Genomic DNA, 9,823 nt, shown 5'->3' on the forward strand with positions numbered 1-9,823 from the left:
CGTCAAACTAGAGACCCACAAGCCTCAACCCGAACGAGGCTTGAATTGCCTACTTTTGATTGGGTATTCCCCAGCCCAAGGTGGGTATGGGTAACTGAGAGCCCCACCCCCATTTAATTTTTTTTTTAAAGAATTTAATACTTTAAATGAAAAAACATCAAAAATTTTCTTTAATTCTAATAAAATATAGCAGTTAAAATTATCTAAAGAATATAATAAACAATAAAAACAATAATTTATTAAACATATACGAATAATTTAACTTTTAAAAATAAATTAATTAATTAAAAATTTTAATAACTTTATTATTGTCTCGAATGAATATGAATAATAAAATGAATTATCAAAATTATTAAAAAAAAATTAAATTGATACATGAACGGGGCAACCGTCCCATCCTACCAGCCTAAAAATGGGTACAAGGCTGGAAAATGCCCTACCCGGAGCCTGCTCCGTTCCCAACCCTACCCCACACCATAACACATTGGAGTTGCTTGTTCTAATTTTTTGGTATTCATCTTTCATCCCTTCTTTTCACTCTAAAATAAAAGAACGTTTCGCTTTGCTTAAGAGATTGAAAGAAGCAACTTCTTTTCTCTTTTTTAAAGAGCATATTTTATCATTTAAAAAACATCCATAAATTTAGAGTTAAAATTTTCAAGTACTCCAACAAGCTCTTTATATTTAACACTTAATTTTATCATGCCCCGAAAATATTTATTATTTTTTTCCCTATCTTTTATTTTATCCAACTTTTGTTTATATTATTTTATTATTTTCTTACATTAAAAATTGAAATCTTTAAATACATTTAATTATAAAAAATGAGTTTGACTCTCCATTTTAATTTAAAACATTAATTTAAAAAATCTATTGAAGCCTAACTTTAAAGGTTGACTCTTAAAATAAAGAGAATCTCATATTTAAAGAGTCTTAAAAATGTTTTAATGCTAATTAGTACCATTAGTATTAAAATATCGATCTAAATGCCACTAAATAAGAAGCAAAATTAAATGAATCATTTAATTTTACCTTTCATTGAACCTATCACCAACAAGTGACTGTCTCCATTAGTTCTCATGAGCAATAATAGCCGTTGCATCATACTGCAATGCAGCTAGATTCAGTGTTAAAGCAACGCTAAATCCTGACCAAGGCTAATTGTACAAGGCAACTCTCTCAAGATTTTAATCATAACAGCCTGTGTATTGAAAAACTCATATTTCTACTCTCATACGTTTCTACTTGGTCATTGGAACAAAATAATAATGGGTTGCAATACTCACATTTTAAGGATAGGTCTCTATGTTGCCAGTTCTTGATATAGAAAGTAGCATTGTCCAAGTGCATTCTCATTTATTCTTGTACAGCTAACCGCATTTAAGTTCTTGCAACATCACAAAGCATTTTTTAAAGTTCGAAACCCAATCTTAAAAACCCCCCACCGCTCCGCCCCTCAAACATCGTGAGGAAAACAAATTGCTGGATGTGCCCCCAACAGGCCAGGAAACAAGAGTTTGCCCGTACACTGACACCCACAAAGAGTTTAATTCCATATCTCAGAAATCGAACTCTCACACTACAACTGCCATCAAGACTAAAACTACATCACTCCTGTCTTTTACATCACAGGCCTTTCCTCTTTTGAAGCTGGTAGAGGACTTTAAATACAATGGAGAAGATCCACCTTTCAAGCATAGGAGACATTATCGAAGCTGTTAAACTGGAATATTTATCGAAAACATTTTCACAGTAGCCTACAACTGCCAACTGGTTAGTTTCTGATTCAACTTCTATGGTATTATTTTTACCAATCTATATGAAAGGCATCCCAATTAACAAACTGCAAACTCCATACCGTATAAAACCTCCAAGGTTCCGACCCATGATTCTGAGCACATCCAAAAAGGGCCGATACAAACTATTATCAAAAAGAAAATCTTAAATTCTTTTTATCCTTTAATCCTATTATGTAGAATCCAATCCACCATACCAACTACCAACAAATGTTCCATCACGTTCTAGTCTTTGTCCAGCCTTGTGCAGGGACTCTACAACAACAGGGCACTGTTTATCCATCAACCACATAACACATCCATAATTGCTAAAAAGCTATATAGAAAATTAGGCAAGTCTAGATTACAAGAATTCGAGATTGAATCAGAATCAGTATTTAGACAAATCTCGTTTCTAGCCATTAGAACATCCAGTACAAATAGAATAGAATTGTGCATTGAATGAAAGACGATGTAAAGTAGTGATATAAGACACAAATCTAATGCAATCTTTCATTGGCTGCATCTGCAGTAGAAGTCGTGAAGTTCGGAATGAGCATTATAAACTAAAACAAAAGAATCTGACACAGCTCAAACGTGACTTTCAAGCTTTCAACACAGTTTAGCTGTTTGGTGAGAGAATGCACGGAGTGCACAACTGAACTTTCAGACGTCTCAAAGTAGAGCACAAAATGATATAAAGAAACAAATAACAGTTAAATCAGTATCATACTTGTACGTGGAAAGGGAGGGAAATCTGTCAGCATGTGATATCAAGCATTTTAACCTTACCACCATCAGATGCATAGATTGCGCCCTGAAAATTGTTTTTGGCTACAAGATTTATCTGATACACTGGGAGTTAGAATATTACCTGTTGTTTGTAAAAAACGCATGTTCCATAAGCCTGCTGCAATTCAAACATTAATGTTAATTAATTCCATTGTACTAAATCAATGTCTTGCAGAAGAAAATTACAAGACATAGCCTGAAGTAAATTACAGTTGCTGCCAGATTTTTCAGTGATTTTCAAAAACCAGGATCAGTCCTGTCCTCGGAGCTGCATCTTCCCTCTAACTGCTACAGTGGCAAGCTCCTCATTCCGTGCATGATAAACTACAAAATCTTGAAAAGAATATTGACCAAAACATGCATAACCACAGTGATATAGATTTTTACAGTATGAAAAAGTAAGAAAAGAAGTTAGCAGTTATGCATAAAATCTTCTGAACTACATAACACCCTACATATTCCAATTGCAGGATTGAAAATATTCAATATGCATGGGAGCTAAATGATAGAATTTAGGAGCATAGCTCACCAGGAAACTACGAAAGAAATTTCCATGATACTAATAGATGTGTTCCAACAAAATCAGTGATACATCGCAAATTTAGCAAATATTTCACCAACTAGAATTCTTCAAGTGGCGTTAATTTTTAAACAAGACAAACAACCATAAATCCTAAAGACACAGCTGAGAACTAAACGTAATGTCATAACAGCTGTTAGAGGAAGTAAAATGGATAAAGATAGCTGGCTACACAGGTTCTTGGGAGCACTATTTATTAAGCTTGGTATCATATGGTCTCGGGACATGGCAATTTGATAGGTAAGATCTTCAGATATTGGTCCTCCTAAAGAAAAGCATCAAGGTAGACAGTCGGTTTTCCAAACCCTGGTTCATCTGGTCTTCTGGTTTAGGCAGGAGGCTTCACCAAAAGAAACAAGGCTGACTTCAGGCTTCAGATGTCTCAGCTGTTTTGTTGGGAAGGGAAAGGAAACAAAGGGAAAAGAAGAGCATCAGTCATAAAGGGAAGACAGGAACGTTATCACATAAAATTGACTAAACTTTTTATGAGCAAAAAACGATACGAACTTTTTGGAAAGCAATGAATAAAAATAAGGATTTAAAGTGAAACCAAGGTCTACCTGCATGCTTATTATCGAACTCTAGTAATCATAATTTCTCCCCCTAGAAACAGGGTTACGTCCAGATAACCTGGGAAAAGAAGTTGACGATCAGGGACTTGGAAGATCTTATCAGTTTATACCAAATATTGGCAAGATATATGGATATAAATTTGGATAGTTAAAAAAACATCAATTTGAAAATGCCCATGTTTTGAGTCGAGAAAAGAGACACCAAGTTGGTAAGTACAATAATAAAGATCTGAAGCACCTAAAATGTAGTATTTGTCGAAGTCTGGCACAGCTTAAAAGGTCAATTCACTTCAATTTCTATGACTAACATCTTATAGAAAATTTATAATCTTGGAAAACATAATATCCGAATATTATTTAGGAACTATACTGGTTGTACCTGACATAAGACAGAATAAAGAATATGGCCATCAGTCTAGTGCCTCAACAGAGAACAGAATCTTACCCAGAACCACCAGAACGACCTGAGGAATAACCTCCATATACACCATAAGCAGAGCTGCCACCCCCACTCTGCAAATAATTTAGAAAACATAATTACCCCATGGACAAAGTAGAAAGTATAACAAGTTTTTTCCTCCATTTCTCTCTTTTTTCCCCTCAAAATTAATCAAAATAGAATATGCACAAACTTTACCTGAAGACCACTATAACTTCCATAAGCTTCAACACGTGGCAATTCAGGAGAGCCATCATATCCACCAGAATAGGAATACCCATGGCCACGGTTCTTAGCATCTCTGTGTTCATATTTTAAACTCTCTGAACCATCTGCCGACACTGGAAGGTATGGAAGTACAGGAACAAAGGCTGACATAGCACCCTCCTTCTCAAAAAGATTTGCCCTCAAGCGTGAAGTTACTTGCGTAAGAGCATCCTTTGCAATTTCAAGGTCTCCAGAAATCTGATAAATATTTTATTTTAAGAAAAACAGAATTAGGTACTGATGTACTGCATGGTTTAGGTGTTACAAAATGGCATGGTTTCTCTTTTAACCTTCCATCTATCGTTTAAATTTAGATACTGAAAAAGGATGAGCAAGTATAAAACTTAAAAATTGCTGCTCAAACCTCAATAAAAAAAAAAAAAAAAAAAAAAAAAAAAAAAAAAAAAAAAAAAAAAAAAAAAAAGAAAAAAAAAAAAAAAAAAAAAATGTCTCCCAAAAAAAAAAAAAAAAAAAAAAAAAAAGAAAAAAAAAAAAAAAAAAAAAATGTCTCCCAAAAAAAAAAAAAAAAAAAAAAAAAAAGAAAAAAAAAAAAAAAAAAAAAATGTCTCCCAAAAAAAAAAAAAAAAAAAAAAAAAAAGAAAAAAAAAAAAAAAAAAAAAATGTCTCCCAAAAAAAAAAAAAAAAAAAAAAAAAAAGAAAAAAAAAAAAAAAAAAAAAATGTCTCCCAAAAAAAAAAAAAAAAAAAAAAAAAAAAAAAAAAAAAAAAAAAAAAAAAGAGAGCTTAAAAAAGCTCTATCACAACCACGCAGCTAGCAAAGTTTTTATGCATATTTACCTACACCTTAATATTCTCACGTGTGAAAATCATATTAGTACACATTCACTGCCATATTTATATCTTTACCTGCACCATCTCATCATCTTCAGAAGCCACCTTAGGAAGGTTTTCCTTTGACAGTATGCGAATATTAGCTTTAGTAATTTTCCTCATTTCTGAAATAATTGAACCTCCTTTGCCAATAAGGCAACCAATCCGAGAGGTTGGAACAAGTAACCTTGTAGTGAATGAAATAAGACCTGAATCTCTTTCAATTTTGTCGCTGCATCTAGGCTGCAAGCGCAGTGCTGCTTCGATCGTTGGAGAGAATGTATCTTCAAAATACTAATTGCAAATACAGTGAAAGAATTTGAATTAGAAGAAACTGAGAATGTGTACATACAAAGTCATCAACTTTTAGCCTCTGTTTGACAACATTCTCCAAAACTATTTTTCTAAAACTTATTTTCAACCACACATTCTCACAATAAAATATTTTGCACATAAACCTAAAACTTTCTTTACGTTTTAGTCACATGTTCTCCAAAAAACTACTATTCCAAAATTCATTTCCCCCCAAAATCTCTTTTTAATGGGCATCAAACAGGGCTTAACATAATTTATGCAAAACCTTTACCTCTTTCGCAGAAATAGATATTACACAATCATCTCCCTCTGCAGCAGAACTATCAACTTTGATAGATGCCCTAGATTCTTGTCTGATTTGATTTATTATCACTCCACCCTTGCCGATAACACCTCCAATGTTAACAGTTGGACAAATCAAACGAAGTGAGAATTCCTTTGAAGATGCTTCATTCCTTGGAGCCGAGTAGAGAGAACGTGACCAATCTCCACTCTCTCCTTTATATTCTCCATAAGGCCCGACTAGTGGAGTCAATCCCATAATGGAAGCACCAGCAGGACCCCCAATAAGTGAACCACCAGTAGGGTAGACACTGGGGGCAGAAGAAGCCAGCAAATGCTGAGATCGAGAAGGATTGTCATGAAGACGAGATGCAATCTGATAAAGAGCTTTCTTAACTAGAGAGCCTTCACCAGATATCTGAAACCTCACAAATAAATAAAACTAGCATATTAATAGGCTTGGAGACTTGCTCAACTCAAAGTAGATATTTGGTCAGTCCCATACTTAAATCTAAATAATAATAAAAAACTGGAAAGAACATCCCGGCAAAAAAAAAAACTAGGAATAGTAAAGTGCTATTTTGTCACATGTATTATCTTTTAAACTGTGACTCGCTTGGTAAGAAATAAGATTGGATTATTAAAGATCAAAACAAATGAAAAGGCATGAAGAAAAGAAGAATAAGAATGTAAATGTTCAGAGAAATTACATCTGCAAAACACTCGTATAAAAGAGAACATTACATTAAACAGAAACTTTCAGCGCGCAACCGAATATGGATAATAGAACTTTAGTGAGCCAGGGAATAAGGGATAGCGGAGAAGATTAAAACATATGAATCAACAATACCTGCACAAGTTCATCCGAGCCCAATGCACACGCAGGCAAATGGTCATCCTTGAGAATGCGAACCTGAGCTCCAGTTTCACTACGAATATTCTGAACTATCTGCCCACCTTTCCCAATGATGCATCCAATCTGATCAGAAGGCACTAGAAGCCGAGCAGTAACTTGTGGAGCTTCTTCAGAGTCCTCATCAACTGAAACGTCCTCAGCAACAATTCTATCATGCACCTTGAAAAGTGCATCTTGAGAAGGACAAACACGATCATCACTATCATCAAAATCATTTGTTTCCTCGCTAGTACTATATATAGTGACAACGCGATCTTCACATCCAGGTACTGACTCGCCAATTCTAATCTTCGATTTAGTTTCCACTCTTAATTGCTTAACAATTTCCCCTCCCCTTCCTATAATACTTCCAATCTTCTTTCCAGGGCACAAGTAGCGGTACACGGTGTCATCCGGCCCAATAGAGAAAAGATCTTTATCAGTTCCAGAATTTCTTCTTTTGTTTCTTCCATTATCACCAAAGTCAGACTGAGAATGAGAACGCTTCCCATAGTTTCTCTGCCCAGCCATCTGAAATAACAACTAATTGATACTTCATATTAATCTACTAGTAGCCAAGGGTTGCAAATTCATAATGTGCTAAAACAGCAAATCTAAGCAAAAACATATCTGATGGTGGTGTTTTAGCATCTAAAGAAATACATTTTATCTCATTCCAAAATTTCTATATCCACTATTGCATATTCAGAAGAACAATGTACATTTACACAACTACAATTTGTTTCTTTATGTGTGTTAGCTGAAAAGCCCTGGAATTAATTATAGCAAAATCTTAAAAAGTGGACAAATAGATAATTCTCCCAACTTGAAAGTCAGCTCTGAACACTAAATTAAATGCACATGCCACCACTGCAACGCATAAATTCTTGCACATGTTTTAAAAAGGTGCCACTGAGGTGTGCTTCAAGGAGGTACTTCAAGGAGGTACAAGACCAGTGCCTGAAGTACAAGACCAGTGCCTTGAGGCACTGGTTTTTATACCACTTATTGAGGCGGATGACTCAACGAACATGATGCCCAGAAATTTTAATTTTTGCTGTGAATTTTAAGTATTTTTAAATAAAACTATAATTCCAAACAGCATTTTTAATTGGGCCCACCGCTACCTTTTCTTGTTTGACTAAACCAAAGTTAATATTAATCAAAACCCAAGACAGAAAAATTTTAAAAACTTAAAACAACTCCCCTGCTCCACACCTCTACCAATGAAGCTTCTCCCACAAGATTCCAGCAGCCAGCAGTGTCTCAAAACTACAGCTGGTAAGTTTTCTTTAATCTTTTTTTCCTTTCATTCAGCTGGTCTCATTTTCTAATTTAATTTCTTTGCTCTGATATCAACCGGAAGCATTGTATAAACTCCAGCAGCGGAAGTATTTTCAGTTTTATTGATTTACTTGGGTGTTAAGAAATTTCGAATTTCAAAATGATTTGTGGTTTATTACATGTTTATTTTTGTGTTAGGCTTACAACTCAACTGTCCTCTAGGCTTATGCCTCGCCTCAAGAAGTAAAAATGTTTCAGCACACAACTTCTTACAGGTTGTTATTGCATTTTTACGGGTGAAAATTGCTCTGCAATTCAATTCACTCAAATACCACCCTACTATTTCTTCATAACAGAATCCAAAAAATTTCAGACTGCAAATCAAGAACATATAAAAAGTAGTAAATATTAAATCTATGAGATTTTTCCATTGATAAAAGATTGACTACACTAAAATCCCAGATCTGAAAGCCGATTTATTCTCGAGGAACAGAACGTAATAGTCAAAACAAAAAGTGAGATTTTAAAATTTCTTATTTTAATTGAATAAAAAAAAGTCCTATAGTAAATCCAGCATTCAATCATCTAATCCCAGCAAAAGAAAAGGGGGGAAGAGGAGCAGACAAGCTTCAATTTTTCGATACAAAATATTTAAGGCACAAAACAAAAGTAGAAAACCTCTATACACAAAACAGGTCCGTACGGAAAAACAGATCTGGATATTTATATTCCAAACAAATTAGTAAATTCTTCAGAAAAATAACAAAAAGATAATAAGTAAAATCTATGAGAAAATTACCTTGCATACAAAGTTGAATCTGCGAGAGATATTTCAAGATATCAAGCGACAGAAAAATCTGCGTATGAAAAGATGCCTCCGTTGATATAAAAATATCTAGGGTTTTGAGAGGACTGTGTATGTAATAAGTGGTACCTATGACATAAGTCTACGAAGTAGACGAAATAATATTCCTGTGTTTTGTGAAATTTATCGGTAGCGACTGTCAAATTTTAATTTTGGTATACATTAAGATCCGTTTGGTACCTATTTTTTTTAAAATACATTTTTCTTTTTCTTCTTTTCAATCATATATTTTTTATTAAAATAATATTACACATAAATTAAAAAAAAAAATTTATTTTTCAACCACACATTTCTCATCAATTTACTATTCAAAAATGCATTTTTATATAAAAATGTCTCACAAACACCCTCTAAACTCTATCCCATTTTTAGAATAAAAAACATAATCATTATGAAATCCATGCAAGAAATAGAAAATCAAATATGATGATTTAATGTAATTGATAACGGTAATATTTTTCATTTTTGTAGTCAAATAATGGGAATCAAATGGAGGCTAAAATTACTCTTTTATTTATTATTTATACAGAGTAACGTACCACTAGATACTGGCTTATTATTATACTTTTGATTTTATTTTATTTATTTATTTTCTTTGCTCTACTCCCTTTCTTTTGATTGCGTATGACTGCGTGAATTTGGAAAATTAGGCCGTGTAAAAAGGGCAATCTCAATTGGTAGCTTAAATTAGAGGATGAACTTGAAATGTGATCAATTATGGAGGACTTTACATCAGTAATTATTAACTGCAGAGATTATTATTGTCCATTTTGATGTCAAGTGAGGCACAAAAGGGACTTCATCGCATGCTCTTGTGTCTTTGAATATTTGTACTATGATATTTGAGGCATACGTTTAACGAAGAAATGGTCGAAAATATGATTAGAGGCTTTTGCCAGAGACATAGTTAGAGGCATCAAATAGCCTT

General features: G+C 33.6%; 1 protein-coding gene across 7 annotated transcripts; it reads right to left on the reverse strand.

Moving 5' to 3' along the window:
- Window positions 1–1,635: 1,635 nt before the first annotated feature.
- LOC111378987 (KH domain-containing protein HEN4-like) lies at window positions 1,636–8,989 on the reverse strand. Of its 7 annotated transcripts, none has more exons than XR_002699941.1 (9): window positions 8,830–8,989; window positions 6,702–7,277; window positions 5,841–6,269; window positions 5,291–5,548; window positions 4,357–4,623; window positions 4,165–4,232; window positions 3,708–3,777; window positions 2,778–2,891; window positions 2,099–2,685 (listed from the first exon to the last, which is right to left on the reverse strand). XR_002699941.1 is itself a non-coding variant. In XM_023002294.1 (8 exons), exons 2-7 carry the CDS (start codon window positions 7,275–7,277, stop codon window positions 3,729–3,731), a joined length of 1,647 nt encoding a protein of 548 aa, XP_022858062.1. In that variant the 5' UTR covers window positions 8,830–8,989; the 3' UTR covers window positions 3,101–3,533; window positions 3,708–3,728. The 7 variants fall into 7 exon arrangements, 3 of the variants coding, with proteins under 3 accessions (XP_022858062.1, XP_022858063.1, XP_022858064.1); XR_002699942.1 differs by having other exon boundaries at window positions 2,778–2,900; XR_002699944.1 differs by lacking the exon at window positions 3,708–3,777 and having other exon boundaries at window positions 1,636–2,682.
- Window positions 8,990–9,823: the final 834 nt, after the last annotated feature.

This window comes from Olea europaea, unplaced genomic scaffold (genome assembly GCF_002742605.1).
Source record: "Olea europaea var. sylvestris unplaced genomic scaffold, O_europaea_v1 scaffold1913, whole genome shotgun sequence".
NCBI lineage: Eukaryota > Viridiplantae > Streptophyta > Magnoliopsida > Lamiales > Oleaceae > Olea > Olea europaea.

Bases quoted from the DNA above. Each gene is read 5' to 3' on its own strand.
- LOC111378987 (XM_023002294.1), bottom strand. From the start codon at position 7,277: ATGGCTGGGCAGAGAAACTATGGGAAGCGTTCTCATTCTCAGTCTGAC. The intron at 6,270-6,701 runs GTATTGTTGATT...GTGAGGTTTCAG, and splicing joins GCTCGGATGAACTTGTGCAG to ATATCTGGTGAAGGCTCTCT. The intron at 3,778-4,164 runs GTAAGATTCTGT...TTCTTTTCCCAG, and splicing joins GGTCGTTCTGGTGGTTCTGG to GTTATCTGGACGTAACCCTG.